This window comes from Dipodomys spectabilis, unplaced genomic scaffold (assembly GCF_019054845.1).
Source record: "Dipodomys spectabilis isolate Male_0828 unplaced genomic scaffold, ASM1905484v1 ptg000089l, whole genome shotgun sequence".
Taxonomy (NCBI): Eukaryota; Metazoa; Chordata; class Mammalia; order Rodentia; family Heteromyidae; genus Dipodomys; species Dipodomys spectabilis.
Genome location: NW_024870766.1, coordinates 8,941,703 through 8,968,007, shown reverse-complemented (window position 1 = coordinate 8,968,007; position 26,305 = coordinate 8,941,703). Strand labels below are relative to the sequence as shown.

At 34.5% G+C, this 26,305-nt stretch overlaps 1 protein-coding gene across 1 annotated transcript in view; it reads right to left on the bottom strand.

Annotated features, from left to right (window-relative positions):
- Sema3d (semaphorin 3D) overlaps window positions 1-26,305 on the bottom strand; it is a 173,791-nt gene that overhangs the window by 102,390 nt on the left and 45,096 nt on the right. The window contains exon 2 of the mRNA XM_042684634.1: window positions 17,981-18,170. Within this exon, the coding sequence (XP_042540568.1) occupies window positions 17,981-18,131 (151 nt within the window). The 5' untranslated portion in view covers window positions 18,132-18,170. The remainder of the gene's footprint in view (window positions 1-17,980; window positions 18,171-26,305) is intronic.

Below are 26,305 nucleotides of genomic sequence, written 5' to 3'. Positions count from 1 at the left end.
TTTAATAGTTTAGTTCTTTTGTTTATTATATTATCATTCTTTTTTGTGTGACAGTCCTGGGTGCTGTCTCTGAGCTTTGTTGTTCATGGCTAGTGCTCTATCACTTGAACCAAAGTTCTACTTCTAGCTTTTGGGTAGTTTCATTGAAGACAGTTCACAGACTTTCCTCTGTGGGCTAGATTCAAAGTGTGATTCTCAGATCTCAACCTCGTAAGTGGTTACTGGTGTGAGCCAATGGTGCCCAAATGTTCACTTTTTAATTTTTTTATTCTTATTAATAACTTTTTTATTGTGGAAATAAGTTTTAACAATGATGAGTGAATGCATTGTAAACATATTAGTATTTTTTTATTTATTTATTTAGTTAGTTTATATATTTAGGTAGTCTATTTATTTTGTGCTGGTTTAGGCACTGGCTCTACCACTTTAGCCACATTTTTAGTCTGGAAGTTTTGCAGGATGTTTGGCAATAGTCAGTTTCAGACATTTTTGTCTGTGTTGGTCTCAAACCATGATCTTCAATTCTCAGCCCTCTCAGTAGATAGGATTCTAGGTATGAACTACCTGCCCCCGGTCACATGTAGGTTTTTATGCATATAAATTTTTCTAAGAAGCCATGAGCTGTGTTCCTAAATGTCTGTGCCATTTTGCATTTCTAAAAGCCATTAACAAGTGATCCTGTTGTGCTGTAACTTTTTTGAATTTAGTATTATCAGTAGTTCAGGTTTTGGCCATTCTAATACATATGTACTGGTACCATAAGTTGTATTTCCTGAAGACTGATTGTATGGAGTATCTTCTCATATGCTTATTTGTTATTTGCATCTTTTCTTTTGTGAAGTCATGTGAAAGGTCTTCAACCTATATTTTAAATTTGTTATTTGTTTTCTTATTGCTTACTTTTTTCCCCCTCTGTTACTCTGTATTTTTTCATTGTGAAAATACCGTACAGAGGGGTTACAATTACATGAGCAAGGTAATGAGCACATTTCTTATCAAGCATTGTTGCCTCCTCCTTTGTTTCCCCTTACCATTCCTGACCTCCCATATCCCTCCCCTTCCCCACCAAATTTGTAAAGTTTTTTTTTGACATAACGTCTTGTACATCTCATTGTTGCAATGGTTCCACCTGTAACCCTATTTAAACAATTTGTTTTTTCCCTTCCCCTCAAACCCTAATACAATAAAAAGGCTATTACACATCACAAGAATTTAAAACATTATATAAAATAACTATTAATTGTTGAAGTAAAAGTAGATGCCCTCAGGATAGACATAAAAGTATTTCTAAATCTATGCAAAGTTCAATTTCTGTAAAATAGGCCTTCCAGTTCCTTACTAGACTATAGATTATCTCTACCAAATGTAGATTTACAATTTTTTCATATTTTCTTATTGTCTTTACATGTTCTCTGGTTATCAAAGAATAAGTCTTATTTTTCACAGTTTGGGAACTAGAAACTATGTCTCAGTTTTGACAAACTGAAAGGCAGTATGCTGAAAATGTTGATATTCCTGCTATTCTCTAATTAAGCGTTTTTTTTTAATCTGTGTATGTGTGTATGTGTATGTGTGTATCATGGGCTATGTACACTCGATGGAACAATGAACTCTAGACTAACTTTCTATTAAGCTAAATATGTCTTTAATCATTTTTAGAGTATAGACATGTTAATACACTTTTGATCAGATCTAAATGTAGTAATCTTATTTTTTTCAGGGATAATACTCAACAAACATTCCATACTGGTTGTTAGTAGAACTGAGTAAAATGAACGGAGCCAAGGGAACAGCTGCAGTAGGTATGATTAAGGTTTCAGTAGGAGGATATGTTTCACACAAATCTTCATTGAATACAGTAACTCTGTATCTTCAATGGGATTTTAAAAATTTAACCAAGATAGAAATGGGAAAAAATGAAAGCATCAGAGGATTTCAGGAGTCATTTTCATCAAACCAAAAATGGAAAGTAGTTTATATGATATAAATCCTTATTATTATGTGTCTGAGGATGTTAATTATGTATATTTCAGTATAAATTCCAAATGATTTATAACTTAGTCTTGTAAGAGTGTACAGCTTAGGTCCAGATTACGATGGTTCACAGTTGGCCTCATACCTCTCTGGCTATCTCCTCTAGGACAAGTCCCTCAATCTTTCTGTGCCACAATCTCCTAATCTATAACCAAGATGAAAGTAGACACTATAATAAATTATACCAGTTTGATGAATAAGGGAGCTAATAATGATCAGCATATAAAAATAATGCCTTGCATATAGTAGGTGGTATAGCTGTCAATTAGTATAGTGCTGACAATGTATTTTTGAAGCCTGTACAAAAATACATACAAAGGAAATCATAAAATCTCCTATCTCGTAGCGGCTAATGCAGGTAATTTAAACAAAGTTTTTAGAAGTATTTCTGGAAGGGAGAAAAGTCATTTGAATATTTGAGGATCTTGAGTTTGAGGGCAACCTGGAATATATATGGAAACTGTTTCCAAAACTCTGTATAATATTTATTTTTTAAAATGATGTTTAAACTTGTTTGAGCCAAATAAGTTGTATGAGAGAAGAATGTCATCTCAACTTTCATTAAACCAGAATGTTATTGCTTCAAACATCTCTATTATTCTAATGATATTTGATTAATATTAAGAAGCTATTTATTTCACAAATATTTATTAGTACATATAGTTTTGGTACTGAACATGGTGTTTGAGCATTATGGTTGTAAGGTTAGAGAAGTCTATCTGCTGGAGCTGCAGAAATTGATATGCAAATAAGACATAAAACATAAGGAATATATTCTAATAGAAGTATAAATGCTTCTCATAAATAACCCTTTTCTCCAGTACATCCACACTGTATACACCCCTATCTGATGTTACCATAAGCCAATGAGCCAGGATATACCAAAGCTAGTCATTCTCCTGATGGATCATCAGAAGACCAGTCACTATAGCCTAATGCTACATCATAATACCTATGTCAGTCAGCTCATCTCTTCACTTAGATCATGTCCCATCATCACAAGGAGAAACACAAATACAACACAATAAAAACATTTTGTGAGAGACAGTATGCATAATTTTGATTAATGCTTCTTAGTATAATTATTCTTTTGTTCTTGTTTGCTAGTGTTAATATCTTAATGTTTCTACCATATAAATTAAATATTATCAAAGATACATATGAGTAGAAAAAAAATCTATCATCTATCTATTGAAAAGTAGTACAAGAGCCTAAAGTATCCTTTTCATTTGTATACATGGAGGGCTTTATATTTGCATGTTTCTTACCCTGTGAGCTACTTCATGACTAAGAAGAAGTATCACTTGCCATTGAGTTCCTAGCTGAAAGTCTAAGGCAAATTAAGCAGTGGATGAATATTTGTGGAACTGAAGAAACCCAGTGTGCTGAAATGTAGAGAACATGTGGAGGCAGTGAAAAGTGAGACTAGACAGAAAGACAATATCCAGATAACCAAGGCTGATGACGTCAGGCTGAGAGTTTGATTATTCTGTAGGTGACTGGAAGACACTATCATTTTTTTTAATGTAGGAAAGTGACAAAGACTATAACTGAGTGTTAGACAGATAAGTCTGACTGCAAATTTCAGGAAGAATGAGGAGGAGGAATTGTGGCATTAGGAAGGCTACCCAGACATTTCTGAAGCAGGATGCGTCCCTAAGTTATATCCACACTGAAGGAAAGAGGAAGATACGTAGATACTTCTCTCTACATGTACAATGAGGAAAGGTAAATAAGCTGTCAACATAGTTATTTGCTGTATTCTGTTTCACCAAAACCAATTATATTTGGTTTAATTTCAAACAATCTTGACGAGGAAAACATCTGTAAAAATATTGACTAACCTGAAGTATTACCATTTCCAAATGATTTAGCATTGCCTATGACAATGCTAGCATCAAAATGATTGAAGCATGTTTCCCCATGCTCTGTAGCCAAACAAAATAATCAGACGCAGACATTACACATGGACATCTCTCAGGCTGACACAGATTGTGGAAAGACCTTGGGACAGGGATTGGAACAGGTTTCTTTTCCCCCAAACAGCTTATCTTTCTTGCATTTTTGCCAATCCAAGCAAAGGCAATTTGGTTTCCATGGAGACATCAACTAAAACTCAGACAAAAAAAAAAAAAAAAACACCCCAAACCGTGAAGTCTAGAGACTAAATCTTAACACCCAAAGTTGGTACACACCCTGAGTTTTGGGAATCTGAAAAGGAGGCAGATTCCATAGATGTAAACTTTTAGGCTTTGCTATTTTGCTCTCAAGAAAGTGAATGTTTTTAAATATTGTTCATATTTTAAAGCATGTATATAGGAACTCTGCCTTCCCTCCCCCCTCCCTGTGGATTTACAGAGCACCGGGTAGTCAGAGGGGCCCTCTTCTGGACTTGGTTTTCCAATGCCATCCTTCATGAGGATGACAGAAGAAGTTACCTCCATGTCTTAAATGTCTTTTTTTCCATCTCTCTAAACCCTTGACTGAGTCTACCTTAACCTGTATCGTGATCATCCTTTTTGACAGTGTTTGTGCTATCTCCTTGTCCTCAATTTGTAATCTCACTATGTGGAGTCACCCAGGTGCTTACATTTCCAGTTTTGGTCTACCAGCGTATTTTGGGAAAATACACAATCCGATTACATCCAAACTAAATGTATTAAATATAAGATGGTTTATATTTTGTTAAAATATAGGAATCATTGTGTGTAATGGATTTTGATAAAGATAATGGATGTGTTCTTGAGTCGTAAATAACAAGCAATAACTATTTTTCTATGTCTCAAGTTTCTATGAAGGGTTTGAATTTTAATGCTTGTATACATGCATTGTTCTAAAAGTAATTTCATTCCTTTCATTAATGTCTCTCTTTTACCAAATGTCACAGGAGAAACTGTTCTCCTAAATTATTATCGGTACTCATGTTTAAAAATGACTGATTCTCTCAAACAAAAGATCACTTTTTCATTTCCTCATTTGTGGTGCTCTACCACTTGAGCCTTTTCCAGCCTAGCTTTGTCCTGGTTATTTTGGAGATGGAGTCTCATGCCTAGGGTGGCTTTAACTACAATCCTCCAGAACTCAGACTCTTAAGTAGATAGGATTACAGGTATGAGCTACTGGTGCCCAGCTATAAAACCTACCTTTTGAAGGCTGTAACTATCTTCTCATCTTTTTATTTTTTTGTCGGTTGTGGGGCCTGAACTCTGGGACTGGGTGCTATCCCTCAGCTGTTCAGCTCAAGGCTAGTGCTCTACCACTTGAGCCAAGCACCACTTCTGGCTTTTTCTGCTTATGTGGTGCTGAGTAATGAACCCAGGGCCTCATGCATGCAAGACAAGCACTCTACCACTGAGCCACCTTCCCAGCCCCTATAACTATCTTCTCTGCTGAGAAGATCATATTAAAAAAAGACATGGCTATATTCCTGTCCTCTTGAAATAGACAGGGGAAGAAGAAATGTTCATCCATAACAAAAATGAAAGTGTACTGTGACAAAGGACAAGAGTCCTTAGGAGTCACAAAGTATTTTTAAAAAGAAAATGGAAATGATTTCTTCCCTATATTTGGAATTTGTTCCCTATATATGGAATAAGGCTATCTTAACTTTCTCATTTCTATGTGGGTAAAAAACACAAATGAACTCTATGGCACTCAGACTTTATTTTTGTTAAAATAGAAGAGTTCATTATAAAAATACCAAATGATAGTTTATTCCTTACTATTTTGATTGATACATTTGTTCTTAAAAACAAGGAGTCTAACCTGGGGAGGAAAAAAAGTCAATAATATGATTACACTTATGAGGAGGTTTTAGTAATAATACCATTCTACTTGATAGGTTACCAATTCACTAAGGTCCTGGTGGTTTGCTGGACTTCACAAAACTAGTTTGCTCTTAGTGGTGAAGATGTCTCCTCACTCACTGCCAAGTGCTCATCCATGCGAAGGCAGGCTAAGGGGCAAGTAATCCTTGTTCCTAGCTGAAATAAGCCTTTGATTTAGAAGGAATTTCTTGAATTTCCTTTATAATGCCATTTAATACAATTGTTCACTCAGTTTGAAAAAATACTCTATTTGACCTGATGGTCTCCATTCTTCCTCTTCACCCCAGTAAGGAAGGGAGTGGTTAGTTATATTGAATTTAATAAATTTAGAATTCATCAACACAGACTTCCTCAGGTTTTGAGTGCTGAGTGAAAAAGATCTCAAATCCTTGAAATCTTGAATTTATTGCCAAAGATCCTGAACTGGGTGGAGCTGTGAGCTGAATTCATAAAAGTGCAAGAAGTGCAAGGCTAAAAAAATGTCTTTCCACATCCTTAAATAAGAAAACTTAAGTGTTTTATATATATATATATATATATATATATATATATATATACACACACACTCTTTTAACAAAAATTAGGAAATCAAGGTTGTTAAGGGCAAAAGTTCATGGAGTAGAATGAGAAAAATATCAGCCTAGCAGTCAATTCTAGTGTGGGCAAAACTAAGAATTCTTTGGTAAAGGCCAGGCACTGGTGGTCTGTAATACTAGCTACTCAGGATGCTGAGATCTGTGGATCATGGTTCAGAGCCATCCCAGGCAGAAAAGTCTGTGAGAATCTTATCTCCAATTAACCATCAATAGGTCAGAAGTTGGGCTGTGCTTTAAGTGGTATAATGAAAGCCTTGAGTGGAAAAAATGTCAGTTCAAGCCCTAGTATTGGCACACACACACACACACACACACACACGCCCACTCGCACACACACACATGCACACTTGCACACACACACACACACACGCACACATAAATAAATGAAAGGGAAGGAAGGAAAGAAGGAAGGAAGGAAGGAAGAAGGAAGGGAGGGAGGGAGGGAGGGAGGGAGGGAGGGAGGAAGGGAGGAAGGAAGGAAGGAAGGAAGGAAGGAAGGAAGGAAGGAAGGAAGGAAGGAAGGAAGGAAGGAAGGAAGGAAGGAAGGAAGAAAAAAATAAAAGCTTATATAAGAAATGTATTCAGATAAAATAAACCAATGATCTCTTTCTCTGCCATCTCAGAATAGTCAGCAAAAATCTTTGCCCTACTCACTCCTCTACGTGTCCAGAATATTTCCCTCATATGTGAATGTTAGATTTAATTTATAGACATATAAGTATGTGTATTGGGTAGTATGAAAATGCATACAAATGTATCAAGTGAAATATGATAAATTTAAGGGAGATCTCAAATAGTATAATTCCTTGGAAAGGCAAAAAATCATAGTTCAGCAATATAAAACACCATAGATGTGGGACTCAAAAGGAGTGGGGTCAGGTCAAGGGGAAGAGGGAAGGAAAATGAATAGGAAAAGAGGGAGAGAATGCAGTCAAGAACCCCATGTATATATCCCACAAAATTAAGAAGAATGAGTGCAGAGGTAAGTAGATCAGGGATGGGTGCTAATATTGAAAGAAGTGGCATTGATAAAAATGCATTGTATTCATAAACTGTTTAATTGAATAGCAGCTCATTTCGATAATTAAAACAATATGCCCTAGCTGTATCATTAAGACTATTAGAAGATCTCTCAATACAGTGTGTTCTTTGAAATCTGTGTAAGTAGTTAGCTCACAAATGTATTTATTCCATTCTATTCTCACTTTCCACCTAAATCCAGCTATTTTCACACCACCCCTGAATTCCCAGAAACTTTTTTTTACAGGTTTAGAATTCTGAGATCTTCCCTCTTGGAGTTCCTTCAAAGCTTCTCCCCATAGTTCCAGAAATGTTTGAGCTTCTAAACCATTTCCAGCAAAAAGCCTGCTCTCATTTTGGTTCAAAAATTGAACAAAGGGAGCAAACTTTGTTCATTCCAAAATAAAAATTAGTTCCTAATGCTGTGGCCCATAGAATCCCTTTTAGCTGTTCCTGGATCTGTGTTTGCTTCTCCAGCTTTTGGTCAGAGACAAGGCATAGATCCTCTCTTGGGAAAATTAGCTCATCTTAATTTGCTCTACCTGTGTTCCAACACATTTTGAGATCATGTGAAAGGATTTTGGTTATCAAAATAGCTCACCTCCACCTACCAAAAATTCCAGTTATAGTGTATGTATACTTAGATTACACATGTCCTCCTACTCAAGCAATGAGAGAGAATATCAATCCAATCTAAGCTCCCCACAAAAGATTACTTTAAAATTACAGGAAAGCTCATGATCCCTAAGCTTTCCTAGGTGAAATATTGAGGCCTAACTTTTTCTTCCAGTGAATACAAGTCTAAATCAGAAAGAACAACAAAAATGAAAAAACCAAATTCATGTTTACTCTTTTGCAGCTGTCCATTATAATCTTTTCTAGTCAATCATAAATCAGATGGTATCGCTTAAGCAGACATAATTCAGTAAACAAATAAAGCCAATTTTATCACCAGACCTATGTTCTTGCCAGCACAGGATGTGAAGTAAAATCAGAGTAATTTTATGTGGTCACATTATCTAAACCCATACTTTAAGCCACAGGTTTGTTCTTACTTGGCTAGCTTTCAATAATAGATGTTTTATGTATGTGCAATTCATAATTTATGAGTCCTTATACTTTCAAAAATAAATTATTAAAAAATTTTCTAAAGGATTGTTATGATTGATAGTTTTTTCTTATTTGTCTATATAAAGTTAAGGATAAATGAGTATTTTTCCCAAAAAGGATGTCATGATGAAATAAACTTTCTCAGAAATCATTGAGAAAATAATTCTGTTTCTGCTTTGACAATTCTTTACTTACCTCTCTTTAAAATATTTAGAATCGGGCTGGGGAGGTGGCTCAGTGGTAGAGCGCTTGCCTTGCATGCATGCGGTCCTGGGTTCGATTCCTCAGCACCACATAAGCAAAAAGAAAAAAGCCAGAAGTGGTGCTGTGGCTCAAGTGGTAGAGCGCTAGCCTTGAGCTGAAGAGCTGAGGGACAGCGCCCAGGCCCAGAGTTCAGGCCCCACGACCGGAACAAAAATAAAATAAAATATTTAGAATTTCTCCCTTTCTCAAATTTCTTTTATTATATTAGAGAAAGTCTTCCTATATAGTCTACCAGATCTCAAATTTATGATTCTCCTGCCTTGATCTCCTGAGAGAAGAATGAGACATGAACTGCCACACTCATCTCTCTTTGTAGTTTATACTGCAATGAATGTGTGATCAAAACCTTTCAGCCACAATAAATGATGATACAGGACTTGGGATGTAGCTTAAGTAATAGAGCATTTCCATATTAACAATACATCTTTGGTTCAATCCTTGTTACTGCAAATATGAAACAAACAAAACAGAAGAGTTCCTTCAAAAACCAAAAACAATGCAAATAAGGGAACAATAAAATCAGCATGAGGATTTATTACAGTAGACAGGGTGGTACATACTTAAAATTCTAGGACTCAGGAGGCTGAAGCAGGAGAGTATAGAGTTGAAAGAAAGTCTGGGCTACAAAGCATGACCCTGTGTTCAATAATAATAACAATAGTGATTATGTTAAAGGACATATGTGAAACTTTGGTCACAGTTGAGAAGTTTTATGCCATCTGTGTCCCAAGCCTTTGAATGTGTCTTTGATTTTTCATGGAATTTGTTCAAATCATGTCTTCACATTTGCTATTATGAAAATTAAAATAATATTCCATGTATATATTTCTTTGATTTATCACGCTGGGCATTTCCTTATGACATTTGATCTGAAATTTCCACAGATTCAGGAAAATTTCAGGTCGTTTTTTTTCATCAGACTAAGCAGATGCTAATCATCTGTAAGACTTTTCTCTAGGTTTTCTCCAGATGAGGATCCTGTCTCTAATCACTAGTCTAATGAGCATAATCCCAATAGAGGCACTCAGCAGATTTGAATCATTATTTGCATATATATCCAAGATGAAGATTAAAAAATACAAGCATAAAATGTTGTCCTCCCTTTCAGACTGTATAAACAATGACATGTTATTTCTTATTTATACTTTATTTCCTAAAATTTATTTATGCCTTAGAAATGGTCAGTTCTCTGCGGATGACTTCAAGACAGATAGCTAAAAACTAAATCTCAGTTTAGCATTTCCAAACCATCTTCCACAGGTTGTCAGATTTTCCTCTGACCATCTCAACCCTTCTGACTTCGAGGACTTCTGTGTTATTACCTAATCTCAGGCTCAACACTTCAAAGTTAGTTTTTATTCCTTTTCCTTCCTTTCTTCCATTTATATAATCATTCCATTTCACTCTATTCAAAATTTAAAACCATCTAAATTGAAAGACTAAAATATCCTATTATACAAATTTCTAATCTTGCTTGTCAAATATTTATTCATATTCCTAGCTAGCCTAGACTTGCATTATCCTATCTTGAAATTACTGTAATAGCTCCTAATTTCCTTGTTGTAGACACCCCCAAATGATATCTACCACATCATGCATGCTGCCTCACCCATTTTATTCATGAACACAAAGTACATCATTTTCATGACATACACTTCATTCAAGACATTTTAAGCTCTTCTTCTAATGCTGAATTTTATACCTATTTTTTCCTAAATTAAAATTTGCTTATTTTTGCATGATGACATTCATCTGTTTGCAGTTATTTTGTATATTATCCCTTAAAAATACTAGAAGTCTGGTTAGTGATGTCTATTTTACTGCTTTATCCTGGCACCAAGTTCTTACATATAAGAAGTCTAATCAAAATTTAATGATTTCTCAGCCTTATGTTTTGTTTACCTCATTCTATCTATCTTCCATCTAAGTCAAGATTTATTACAGACTAATTAATAATTTAGGGACATTAATGTACCATCTGGAGACCCAACTGTGGCTCTAATGCTTTGCAGTTGCAGGGGTTTTTCTGTGATCTCTGACTGTTCATGTTTACTGAGTTCTTTTCCATTCCTTCATTATCTCACAGTCTCATGGATTTAAAATTTTCCATGTGTAACTACAAAATTTATATTTCCAATTGACATCTCCATGAATTCCCAACTTAAATATTCATGTGTATTTGTAGAATTTCAATTTGATACCTACTATCCTTTTTTAGAAAACAATGATCCTGGTTCTTCCTTAAAACCTATCTCTTTCAGTTTTTCTCATTGAAATTTATTAATAATTCTATTGTTCAAGAAAAACAATTGGAGTCATATATCTGAGATCTCTCTCTTGCTCACTCACTCATTCTCTCTCTCCTCTCTTCTCTCTTATTCACTTGCTCACCATCAGAATATCCTATTGGCCCTATCTTCACATCCTCTTCTATCTCTATTGCCCATACACCATCATTTCTTCCCTGGATTATGACAACACCTCTATTCTGGCTCTTTCTTTTTCTATTCTCCTCCCTTCCAAGGCACTGATTACACAGAAATCAGAGTAATGCTATCACATGTATAACCATGCTGAAAATTCTCCCATCTGTATCAATCATATTAAATGTTATTGTTTGAACTGTGGACCACAGCTTTCTTTCTGTTTAATCAATCATTTTCTTCTTCCCTGTTGCTTAAGCATATTGTTTCCTTTCTGTAAGATTCTTAAGAATTCTAGACACTGACTTACCTCAGGACTTTTGTACTATATTCTTTCTGCAAAAAAAAATATTCCAGATATTTCAATGAACTGCTTCTGTAATTTTTTTTTCTTTTTTGGACCTGGGTGCTCTCCCTGTGCTCTTCGGCTCAAGGCAAGTGCTTTACCCTTGAGCCACACTGGCACTTCCAGTTTTCTAGTGGTTTAATGGAGATAAGAGTCTCACGGACTTTCCTGCCCAGGCTGGCATTGAACCGCGATCCTCAGATCTCAGCCTCCTGAATAGCTAGGATTACAGGCCTGAACCACCAGCTCCCGGCTTAGTTCTGTAATTTTAAATATCTGAAAACACCACTTAGTTAGCTCTTCCCTGAGCACCATTCTTTTTGCTACTTTAACTCTACCACACTTGAACTTTGATTTTTGGTACATTTTTCTTTCTAGTTCCTACTATTTTCTACATGACCGAATTATTTACTTATACATTTTCTGATCTTCCCTATGAATATATAAACTACATGGTGGCAAGAATCATAATCTCTCTGAGTTGATATAGCCACCAATTTCCAAAACAATACAAGAAATACAGCAGGCATTTGGATACTAGTGTTAGTAATATTGACAATTAAGCATTACACACACAGTGAAATTACCCCTGAACTCAATTTAGTGAAATCATGTATGAGAAACCACGAGTCTATTCAAATACAGTGCATACTTTCAAATCATCCATTAATGATTTACTTTGTAGGCAAAAACACATTGTGGTAATTTTTACTTAGAAGGAGTGACTTAGAGTAGGCTATCTTTCCAGTCGATTTGTCAATAAAAATGGCATTTCAGATTGCATCATAGTCTGAACTACTGAGTGATTTTATGAGACATTTTAACCCATGAGTAAAGGTTAACATCACTCAAACACAAAACTTTAATCAAGGTCAGCAGTAATTGTGTGAAGTGTATTGCCTGTGGACCCTATTAACAACTAAAGGAACACAGTAGTGAAATCTCGAGGCAATGCCCTCAATAAATTCATAATTTCTGAACAGTTCTTGCCTGAGGGAGGCTAACACTGACAGAAAATAGTTGGGGAGAACACAAAGACAATTTTCAGATTCACTGTCCATGTAAATTTTTACATAATTTCCAAAAAGAAATTATAAAATATTGTTTACATATAAAAACCTTTGGTCAAAGAGTTACCATCAATACCTAGCAAGATGGTGTATTTCATAAAAAATGATAAATATTTCCATTATTAAATATTTACTATATCAAACATGATTTTAAGTGCTCTACATGGATTCAGTTTTATAACAAAATTATTAGCCTTACATGTGGCAGTCATATTACTGATTTAGTGTCTTATAAACAAGAAAACTGTAACCCAGAAAATAAGCTTCCAAATAGTTCATGATTAGTAATAGCAGTAAAGACCTAGGCAATCGGGTCTCAGAACCTGATCTTTTATTACTGTATCATACTGAATTGAGATAACAGATTGTTCAGTTTAGACAAACCAAGCTGAATAAGCTTGAGAGTAATATTGCCAGGATATTGCCTGTTAGGATATGTTTCAAATTTAATAAGTAAATAAATTTCTGAATTTAGAGAGCATTTGGATTTAGCCATGCATTTCTTAAAAAATTCATATAAAACAAAGAGCCATAATATCAAATAATCAGTGCTTATTGATGAAGTAAAACTTTTCTGATCAGTGCAAAACACAATTAAATTTTGAGAAATTAAAACAATCACCTTGAGGGTAAAAAATACATTTATTATTTTAGAGAATGATAAAGGCACATATTACCAAAGAAGTAAGTAATGGCAAGATCTTGTGTATTTTTATATTGCGATATATGTATTGTTAAATATGTTATGTTTCCTTTATAGACACCACAATGTGACAGGTCCATAGACCTTGGACTAAACAAATATAGGAACACAGCCTTTGGTAGTTTCTTACTTTGGCTTATGTAATTTAGGCACTAAGGTTCATGTATTTTATCTATAAAATGGATGTAAAACCCAATGTTTTATTTTTCCTGAAATGTTAAGAAACCTAATCTTGGCAAAGTCTAAGTTGAATAGTTTGACCTAGTCACTCTCTTGCTTCAGTCTTCAGAGAACTTATTACATTTGAAATGGCATTTGCAAGCATGTTTTCCTATTCCTTCTCTGTCTCTAAATAAGTTCAAAAGAGATAACCTTTCTAAATTGTTTAGAGGTTCCACAAAAAAATAAACATAAAGCTATCCAATGATCAAGCAAGCTTTTATCCAATATATCATAAACAAGGTCACACTAAAGCTAACAGCATAACTATGTTCTGTGTTCACTGCAGCATTGTTTACGATAGACAAGATATGGAATCAGCACAGATGCCCCTCAATGGACTAATGGATCAAGAAAACATGGTACATATGCACAATGGAATTCTACGTATCCATCAAAAAGAACGATATTGTATCATTCTTTAGGCAATGGAAAGACTTAGAAAAAAATTAAGAAATTGTGTCTAAGTGTAATTATTTGTCTTTTACTATGCACTGAATTTACTTGTATATCCATAGGAACTTTCTAATTACATCCACACAGTGAGAGCAAAGGAGGATATACTTCAGACAGGACCACAAGGGCTCAATATCTATGTGTATATGACCATATGAAATGACACTTATCAAAATGAACTCCAATAAATGGAAGCAAGAAGTTTTTATTGTACTGTTTTGTGGTCCCCCCCACACCTCTTTTCCTTTAGTCTATTCCCTTCTGTGGCTATTTTTTTTTGTTTCTGTACCCTTTGTCTTATATACAAGTTTATCTGGTTTGGGAGGGGGAAAGGAAGCACAGAAATGGTGGGACAAAGGGTGAACCAATTCAGCAGTGAAGTGGGGAGTCAGGAGAGGAAAAACTGGGAGAGAATGATGGAGGGCGTGACACTGTTCAAAATGAAATGTGCTCATTACCTGACTTATGTAGTTGTAACCCATCTGTACATCACCTTTAAAATAAAATTTTAAAAATTGAAAATATTAAGTGAAATAAGCCACACCAGCAAAAGATAGGTTGGCATGACTTCCCTTATTTGTGGTAGCTAGAGTGTGCCTATAAATTTATAAGCAAACACAGGGGATGGTAAATATATATATATATATACACACACACACTGGGATAATTTGTATAGGTCTCTAGGCATTCAGAAACAGTGAAGCCAAAGGAGGCTACTCTTCCGGGAGGAACACAAAGGTATAATACCTATACCTATGTGCATCTGTAATACCTGTATGCATCTGATCATATAAAATTATATGTATCACAATGAACTCTAGGAAATGGAAACAATATTTTTTATCACCATTTTCATTTTCTTTTTTCACTTATTTGTTCATTTATCTGTCTTTGGGAGTGTAAAGGGGTCACAGAAATGGTGGGACAAAGGGTGAACAAATTTGTTACTGGTACTTACTGGTCACTAAGTTGAAAATTAACTATGCAACTTTTGGGTGGGGATGGGAACGAAAAACTGGGAAACAATGAAGGAAGGGTTGACATTGTTTAAAAAGAAATATACTCTTGATCTGTAACATTAATTCCTCTTCACATCATCCTTATAATAATAAAAACTGTATGCATGAATGGAAATGTTAAAATGAAATCTCCTTTTAAATAAAAGCCACAATTCTAAAGACATGAGACTCTATCTTTACAAGCTTAGATTAAGCAAAGATTTCTAGGAAAATGACTAGTAACCATAAAAATATTTAAACTAGATGTCAGGAAACTTAGAAAATAAAACATTATAAAATTCAAACTGAACTATGGTTCAGTGGTAGAGTGCTTTTCTTGCATGCATGAGGCCCTGGGTTCAAATTCTCAACCACATAAGCAGAAAAAGCCAGAAGTGGTGCTGTGGCTCAAGTCTGATAGTGCGTTAGACTTGAGCTGAAGAGCTGAGAGAAAGCGCCCAGGTCCAGAGTTCAGGCTCCACAACCGACAAAAATAAAAATAAAAAATAAAAATAAAAAATAAAATATGCAAACTATAAAATATTCCCAAAACTAAGATCAATAAAAATCTTTAATCTATAATATGTGTGTTGTTTGGGTAGCTGATCACCTGTCTAACAATCATGACATTCTGAGTTCAAACTTCCATACCAAGAACAAAAAGAAAAATAAAAAAAGAGAAAGAAAAGAAGGAAAGAAGAAGAAATGAAGGAACGAAGGAAGGGACATATTAGAATCAAGTATTATAATCCAAACAATAAAGAAAAAGAATAAGGAACATTTAAAACAAAGGCATTAAAGAATGTTACTATACCATCAGGTTTCTTTTTTTTTAAATTATGAAAATACCGTATAGAGGTTTCTTTAATGTAGTAAACGTTACAAAACATTGATGAGTGTAGACAAAGAAAAAAGAATATTATTTGCAAATCAAATTGGTTCAATACATAATAGCCACTGAGAATTCATTATGACCGCATTGATATAAGCACTATTTGGGGAATGAGCTATTTTCACCACCACCTTTTGTGGTGAGAATTGTTATTTTCTTCCCATATGTGAGAATTTGAGATATGGAGCAAATGGGGAGGTCACAGTTAGTTCATAGCTAGCCTCCTGGATTGGCCCCAATCTACACAGAGCCTGAAATCCTAATCCTGACTCTTTCGCTGTAGATACAGTACATCCCAGAGGATTTACACACCATAAAGGGAACCACATGTACCTTTAAGATTATTGGAAAGCCTAAAGAACTTTACTGAATTTTGCATAGTTCAAGCCTGTTGTTACATTTATGTGTGTTTGGGGTATGGGGATAGAACTGAGACAATTTTCTTCTACATTAAAATCTAAAATAAGAGGGATTCTAAATAGCTATTTAAAAGTAGTAGGTTCTTAATTTGAAAAATCAACAGTTTGCATTAGTGTATGGTTTTGATTTTGCCTTCTGTCCTATAAAGATTAAGAATGTTGATTTATTTCTTTAAAGATTCTCATTCATCTGAGCCTCTTTTTCTGTAGAAGGAGACTGAATGAATCAATAAACTCTATTCTTTTGATGCTTCTGGTATTTAGAATACAAGCCAAAATTTATATTTTTGCAAATGTTTTAGTTTATCTACATCTCAAAGGCTAGAAAAGTAATAAAACATGGAAATTAAATACAGGGTAGGCGTTCTAGAAATCTCTCACTATAGTTTGCTCTCAGTATCCACATATATATGCACAGTAATTCCATATGGCTGCTACTATTCATTTATTTTTCTGAAAAAAAATGAGTAATCACTTTGGCTTAGCACAATTGTATGGTCCTTGCCAGTTTTGACTACTCATCTTTTCAACTACTTTGAAAAAAAATGTTGAATTTCCCTTTTGGAAATAACTAGCTTTTCAGTAACATATTGCTTGTATTTGCCCATCCACTTTCTAAGAACTCCAAAATATTAATTATTTTACATTTTCTACACTGAATCAGGCTGTATAGAAGGAAAATAATTCAATTCTTGACAAAGTAGGTTTCTAAATGTGATTACTTTCTGAATTAATAAATGACATAATTAAGCTTATAATGATCCCTAAATATATTATGCAAGGGATATTTATGTGTCTATGTGACATTGTTTCTATGATGCTACTTGATGGAAAACTTAAAAATAAAAGTAAAACATCAGCAAAGAGGTTATAAATATGGAGTTAAGGCTCCCCCCCCCCGCATTTTTATTATTATAAAGGTGACGTAAAGAGGAATTAAAGTTACAGATCAAGAGTACATTTCTTTTTAAACAATGTCAGCCCTTCCCTCTTTGTCTCCATTTTTCCTTCATTGACCTCCTTTATCATCATTCACCCTTATTCCCTCGTTTACCCCATCCTTTAACTATTTTAACAGGTTCTTTCTTCAAACATGTATATAAAGTACTTTGACCATAATAACTCACATTCACCTTATGTTTTTTCTCACCTTATGTTTTTCTCCTACCTCTCTTGCTAATTTCCTTACAACAGAGACTATTTACTTTTTGATCATTCATTTAGTGTATATTAATTATACAAGGGAGTTGCACCAAGGTATTTTTGCATTTGCATATATTATATGACATAATAAACCCTTCTATAGCTTTCTTTCTGCAGTCCCATCATTCTATTGATCAACAGTTTTCTGTGAGCTGTGTTATACATAGACACAGTGTATTTCAATATTATTCACCCTCCACCATTCATAATAATCAAAAGACCAATATAAGTTAAGTGTGGCAGATTGAATTTTACAAAAATTAGATACAACAATAAGGAACTGAGCTTTTTTGTTGTATACTATATTATTAGGTGATGCAAACAGTCAATATAAATTCCTAAAGGAAAAAAACTAAAAACCAAAAAATTTTACTATACGTGAAAATATTTATATGCTTACCTTTGTACGATAACTTGAGCCGTGGAATATTTTGCTTAGATGTTCCAGTGACAGGAAGAAACAGCATGGTCATGCTTAGCATCATTAAACCATGTAAAATGTGAAATTCTTGACATTGGGTCTTGGGTCTCTCATCTTTATTAGCATTCATGATGAAAATAATATCCTCTTTCAAATGATGTTAATGTATCTGAAAATGTTTAAAAAATGATCAGGATAACATTTTTTGAAGATTTTTTTTCAGATGTACTACTGTTTTCAGAAAATATATAGATTTTTTAAATAAGTAAGTTCTTATGTGATTTGTTCTTGCAGAATTGTCATAAACCAAATAAGTCATAATTGTTAAATAAAATTCTGAATCATCTTTACTCAGATGGACAAATGAACACAGTGTTACAAATCCAATTATATAAATGACTACTGAAAATTTCTCTTGTTGTATTAAAGCAATTTTCACATTTTTGCTGCAAGTATTTAACACTTCATCCTTGCTCATCACTTTATAGATTCTTTGACTAGGTAGAAGCACTAGGAGAAGACTCTTTTTACATCATACCATCTCCAAAGAACAAGATCCTCAAACCAAATCATACAAAGCAGCCTTTCTTGAAGTGGATGTATTCTCATTTCTCAGTTGAAATTCCACCAGAGTTAGTAAAGCTAGATACTATTAGGTCAAGGCCACTTATATAGGTGGTAGGCCTGGACCAATGCAAGCTCACCATGAATGAATGAATTTTTCATTAAGTATAGTCATTGACCAGCAGCATGCAGGATATTTTTTAAGGGCTTTACATAGCCAAAATCATTTAATGTTAGTGACAGCATAATGTTAAGGCAATTATTACTTAATTTTACAGATGAGAAAACTGAAGTACAGAATGATTATCTATCTATCTATCTATCTATCTATCTATCTATCTATCTATCTATCTATCTATCTATCTATCTACCTATTTCTAATATGGTACTAGTGCTTGAAGTCAGAGCCTGGCACTCTCCCTTAGCTTCTTCTGCTAAAAGCTATCATTCAGCCACTTGTCCCATACCTCCACTTCTTTAACGGGTTTTTTAAAGTCACATGGGAAGAGATGAATCAAACGAAGCCTTTAGGGAGAGTCTGCCTTTTCTACATGTAAACCTATGGTGCTTTTCCTTTGGAGTCTTTAACTTTTCTTCCTTCTTCACTAAGACACTGCCTGTCTTTCTAGGAAGGAGTTCACTTTTAACCAATACTTGCTATGATGGATTCCAGAGAGGATCCTATATGTGGTAACTGCTTTGTTTGGTATTTGGTGTGTGTACGTGTGTGCATGTGTGTGTGTGTGTGTGTGTGTGTGTGTGTGTGTGTGTGTGTGTGTGTCTATCTATCTATCTATCCTTATCAATTACTACCACTATAGTAAATTCTTGACTATTTATTAAGTTAAAGTAAAATATAAGATTCCTTTCTATAGGAGTGGCTGACTACATAAAAATAAGTTACAACAAAATGAGATGTTTACAAGATACCATGGATGATAACTTAAAAGTGTACTATGTATATTTAAGCAAGACAAGTAATTTTATATACAAAAGAGCAGAATTGAATGTAACAGGAGAGAATTCTACAGACAGTGATATCTGGTTCAGGGATGCAAAAACACAGAGCTGACAACATGATAGACTTAATCAAATGAGGAAAAGGAGGAAAAAGTGCATTGTCAACCAATGGGGGACTGGACAAAGGAACTTAAAGAAACTCTTAAATCTGCCTCATGCCAGTTTGGGTACCTAATATATTATGACTCAAAACAAAGCATCACTTTCACTGCCCTTGATATTCAATCATGTCTGGCTCCACCTCTCCCCAAAGAACTCCTCTCAGCTCCTTTCCCCATCCTTTACCTTTGTCTAGATCTGATTGTGATTAGGAACCGTGTGAACGCAGTAGATAAGCCCACATCTTTCACATACCAACAAGTATCTTTTCTCATACCCATGCCCTCTGAAAATAGGAAAAGGTAAATCGAATGGCTAGGTAGAAGTAATGGTTAATTTGAATAGTCTCATTTTTCATTAGATTTAGTTTTTCTGAGATTCTGGACTTGGAAAAATCCTTTTCCCCCCTCCATGACATGCAATAATGCATGCAACGTGAACGCATGTTTATGTACATAGGCAAAAAAGAGAAACTTTCCATATGTGTGTTTTATTAGCAATAGTGACCTCAGTATAGGACATTTCCTGGAAATTAATGACTAGTTGAAGTTAATGGCTCTTGGCTATGTATTAAGATAACTACTCCTCCAACTGGTCATTAATCGCTAAGACATGCCCTATGCCTCCAACATTGTAAGTTAAAATGATTGATGTTTTGGTTTTCAATGAACAGTAGTTATACTGTTCATTGTAGCCTAACTCATTAATATTGTTAAATAAGTTAAAAATCAAAGTACTGCTCTCTTTACTACTGTGACCCTCTGATATGTGCCTACATGTGCTGAGACATATAGTAAGGGGTGGAGGGGAATAAAATAGGCCAAAAATCTGTTAGAACTTTAAAAAAAATGGAAGATTATTCTACTAAATAAATCTACTAAGGCGGATCTTTACTTTTCCTCCTGCTCCTGCTCCTGCTCCTGCTCCTCCTCCTCCTCCTCCTCCTCCTCCTCCTTCTTCTTCTTAGTTTTTTTGTTTTTTGTTAGTCGTGGGGCTTGAATTCTGGGCCTGGACGCTGTCCCTCAGTTCTTCAGCTCAAGGGTAGCACTCTACCGTTTGAGTCACAGCACCACTTCCGGCTTTTTCTGCTTATATGGTGCTGAGGAATCAAACCCAGGGCCTCATTCATGCAAGGCAAGCATTCTACCACTGAGCCACTTTCCCGGCCCATAAAGCAGATATTTTTTCTACAGTTTAATGCTCCAAATTCTTTATTATTCTCTCCAAATCTTTGTCAAATTCAATGGTTAATTTTGCAGTTGAGATAATTTATGGGTTAAACATCTTTTTAAACCTCTCTACTGATACATTGATATTTTGTTAGTATGTGTGTGTGTGTGTGTGTGTGCACGCTGTGTGAACATACACATAGATAAGCTCTGCATATGGGAGGAATTATGAAGAGAAGTAGGTGTGATTTAGTCAAAGTGGGTGGACTTACTGAAATACACAGGTTATACTGCATGCTACTGTCTGTAACGATCTCAACCTGGAGCCAATTAACTGGATATAATCTATTCCAGATGTTCACTGAGACAAATAGCACTCTTGGGGATCTTCAGATGTGGAGCCAATAGGGAGTGTACTGATTATGAGATTTTTACACACTGTTCCACTAAATCAGAGGTCCAAATGTACATTCTAACACTCAAGAAGGCCTTGTGCCATTTCCCTATGGGATGTCTAGTCCAGAACTTATTATGTAGAAGATAACTTATCAAGAAATTTATTTGTGGAGCTAGATGTGTAAAATTTTATACATGATTTCATTAATGTGCCTTATTTATTTATAACAATTTGTTCCAGGAGTCATTAAGATATGTATGTGTACCATTAGTGTAGAAAAACATACTCTGCATATAAGGTTGCAGACAAAATATACCGCATGTTCACACATGAAAATCCTGAATGATTAGATTTGAAGTTTATTCTGAGTTTCCCCCATGTGTGTGTGTGTTCGTGTGTGCGTGTGTGTGTGTGTGTGTGTGTGTGTGTGTGTGTGTGCGTGCACACATGAGTGTATGTAGATGGAGGGAGACAGGAAAAGGATGGTTGAGGAATTAGCCATCTGTATTAACTATGAAACTCTTCATAACTTGGTGATACATATAAGATCAAATTGAGCTTATTTTTGCTAAGCAAGAGTGTGAGGCCTGGACAATAAAATTAATCAATTAATTAATGCAATATCTGAATAAATTCACTTTGCTTAAAAAACAACTTACAATTTTCAATCTTTGTTCCTTTAGCTTGTTTTCCTGTAAGGCAGATAGGCTTGGTAATATTACTTCCTGACATGGCTGGAAAGGTCAAAGTGAACAGCAGTTGTAGAAGAATTTTGAAAAACAAGGAAATAATATAATACAAAAAATAAATGAGTAGTTTATGGTTGCAAAAGACTATTATATACCAAAAATTTCAAATCAAATCATGAAAATGTCAAAACAGGATATAAGTGATATAGAAGAGGATTGAATGGAGTTTGGGATGAAAGTATTTTCATTTCAATTAATCTGTGTATTTTCTGATTTTTTCTACTTCTTGATTTTGAATGTACATAATATCCTACTCCTATAGTAGAGTCAGGGATATGTAATTACTGAGTAGTGCACAACACTGTCAGTAATGAGCAGAATTTACAAGGCAGCAATTTTTTTGTTGAATAATTTATCTGTAAATGGGCTTCACTGAGGTCAAGCCTCTTGGATAATTCTGGATGATTGACCTGTTCATTTACATTTGATTGAATGTTTAATGTACCTGCTAACATCCTTTTAATAGACCATGTTACTTCCCTACACCAAACATATAAACCTCATCAGTAATCAGTCATAAGTATGAACTAACTTACTTATTTAAAGAAAAATTGATAAAAATAGAGTGGTTTATATATATAATGGTTTAAATATTATGTTTGTATTCTAAAATATACTGAAATATAGTGTTACATAAATGTATGCTCATCGGGTTTTCATTCCTATAGCTATGTAATTATAGCTACAACAAATTCTTCAGGCTGTTATTCCTTTATTGAATAGAAAGAATAAAACTAAATTTTTGGAATATACATGTATGAATTTTTATATTTAATATTGTGGGTTATATTTTCTCCTGAGTATAACAACAAAAAATCAATATTTAAGTTATAAGGTAGTAGAAAGATAACCAAGTGCTAATTTGTTCATATAACAAAGTTACAATTGTAAAACAATACTTTAAATTATTTCTTGATACCACCATCATCCTGTCTTATATAAATTTGATTTTCAAAGAGGAAAACAGAGAATCATCAATTAGTAATGTCAGAAAAAGCATCAACAACATGAGTATGGTATTTATTATAATCATAGCATTATTTATTTTTTATTCTTTTTTAAATAAGTTTTTTATTGTGAAAATATTGTACAGAAGGGTTACAATTACATGAGCAAGGTAATGAGCACATTTCCTATGAGCATAGCTGCTTCCTCCTTTGTTTTTCCCCTACCACCCCTTCTCTCCCACCTCCACAACTACACTCTCCTTTCCCCCGCCCCCCAACAAATTGTAAAGTTCATTTTTCAACATAGTGTCTTGTATATCTCATTGTTACAATGGGTCAACTTGTATCCCTATTTAAACATTTTGTTTTTTTTCCCTTCCCCTCCCCAAATTATGCTGACATCAAATACAGTGAAAACAGGGGTTATACCGTGAGGGAGGGACATACAAAGCAACAAAAAAAAAAATCACATGGTACCAATTGGGAAAAGATCTTAACCAGCAACACATCAGACAAGGGCCTAATATCCAAATATACAAGGAGCTCAAGAAACTAACCACTCCTAAACCTAATAAACCAATCACTAAATGGGCAAGGGAACTAAGGAGAGACTTCTCAGAAGAAGACATAAGAATAGTAAACAAACACAAGAGGAAATGCTCATCATCACTGGCCATAAAGGAAATGCAAATCAAAACATCTATGAGATACCATCTTACCATAGGTGGACTGTCCAATAATTTTAACTCTGATAACAACAAATGCTGGCAGAGATGTGGAGAAAAAGGAGCTCTACTGCACGGCTGGTGGGAATGTAAACTAATACAATCATGAGCTCCCCTATGACCCAGCAATCCCACTTTTGGGCATTTACCCAAATGATCACAAACAAGACCATACTAAAGGTACCAGCACAACTATGTTTATTACAGCATTATTTACCATAGCTAAGATATGGAACCAACCCAGATGCCTCTCAGTAGATGAATGGATCAAGAAAATGTGGTATATAAAAATATACAATGGAATTCTATGCTTCCATCAGAAAGAACAACATTGCCCCATTTGTTAGGAAATGGAAAGACTTGGAAATAATTATGTCAAATGAAGTAAGCCAGGCCCAAAGAAACATTGGTCCCACGGTTTCCCTTATTTGCAATAACTAGTATATGTCTGGGACAAGTAGAAAAGGTCAAAAGCTATATGACCAGATAAGATGAATTTAAGCCAAATGAACCCTAAGATGGGGACACAAGTGTTTTTTTTTCTTTCTTGCTATTGTTTCTAACGTATTTATAAGCATTATTTATTATTATGTGCTTATAATTGAAAAATCCTTATAACTCATGTGTCAAATCTTTTTTTTATAATTTAGGAAAGCCATTCCTATCAACACTAAATAATATTTTGACAAAAATCCCCAAATTATAATTCATATCCTTATGGAAATTTAGTTATCAACTTAGATGTTGTTGTATGTCCAGTATTTTCCCAGACTTTGTAATATCAGTCTAATATTTCTGATAAAAAATTTGGATCTTAGTTTTTATTTTATTATCAGGAAGGGAAGGTATCGTAGGAGAAAAACAAAGGAAGGAGTAACGATGCTTGACAAGAAATGTACTCATTATCTTACTCATGTACCTCTAACCCCTCTGTACAGCAACTTTATTTACAATAAAATTAAATTTAAAAATAAAATAAACACATTTATCACAAAAAGAAGTTGCCACTTAACAACACAGTTCCTTAATATAAAACATCTTGATTAATGTCAACCCTTTAACTCTTCTCACTTACCTCTACCAACCCATTCCTCCCCTCACTTTTCTTAATTTTTTTAATGATATGCATTGATTTCTTTTTTTAATTGTGAAAATACTGTACAGAGTGGTTACAATTACATGGGCAAGATAATGAGTACATTTCTTATCAAGCATTGTAGCCTCCTCCTTTGTTTCCCCTTCCCATCCCTTCCCATCCTCTTCCCGCCCCCTCACTCAATCCTCCCGCCCTCCCCCCCAAAGTTGTAAAGTTCGTTTTCGACATAACGACTTGTACATCTCATTGTTGCAATGGGTCCACCTGTATCCCTATTTAAACGATTTGTTTTCCCCTTCCCCTCCACTGGTTTCTTGACTGAATTGTCCCCCTCCTCCTCCACATCCATCTAACCCTCTCCCCTTAACTCTATCCCACCTCTTTCAAATACCTGTTCCCTGGTGTTTATTTCCTTGAACTTTGACTTTGTCTTCCTAAGCAATCAGACTGTTTGAGTTCTCCCTTGAATCATAAAAGAGATAAAGATTCTTCATAATGAAATGTAGAACATTCTGTGTACAAACTAATTTAGTAGCCATGTGACCCCTGGAGCAGTAAAAGTAACTGAGCACTTGGAAACTTGTTTCTCCACAGAAAACAGGTATTTTATTGTGTTTGAAAATATTGTCACATGCTTGCTTTACACACTTCCTATAGGATTGGAATAATGCAAACATAAATAAAAAAGGAACACAAAGTTGGCCAAAACCCAAGAAAGTAATGTGGGAAACTGAAAATTTATCTTCCCATTCTTTTTTTTTTTTTTTTTTTTTGGGGGGGGGCGGTCCGGTCGTGGGCCTGAACTCTGGGGTTAGGCACTGTCCCTCAGCTCTTCAGCTCAAGGCTAGCACTCTACCACTTGAGCCACAGCACCACTTCTGGCTTTTTTTTTTTCTGCTTATGTGGTGCTGAGGAATTGAACCCAGGGCCTCATGCATGCAAGGCAAGCACTCTACCACTGAGCCATCTTCCCCGCCCTATCTTCCCATTCTTAATAGCTGTAGTAGTTCTATGTTTTGTAATTTTCACACATATCTTATTTTTTTCTTTTAAAATATTATTTAATACTTGCTTATGTTAGAGAGGAATAATTTAAAATATTTTTATTATTAAATGCATATTTTCTTAGCCTTCAGCAAATGAATTTCATCCTGTCCTCAAAATAAATATACAAAGCCTATTATTTGACAGCTTTTAAAAGTATAAAATCTAATTTACATAAAAGTACATTTAAGTATGTTCCCATAGTAAGTCTAAGTTATATTGACTTTAAAATAGAATTTATCAAACTATTAGAAACTAGGAAATAATTGTGAACTTATTGGATTATGTTTCTGAGACACTTATGAAGATTCTTTCTAGTATTCTGAATACTAAAAAAGTAAACCAAGAAATGTCATTAAACCTATCACTAATTCAATATTTAATAGCAAATTCCTTCATCCAGAGAAACAGTATGCAACAGGAAAAATGTGATGATGAATTCCATCTTCATATAAATTAACCAGGAATACATGTGCTTTTGAGACTAAAACACA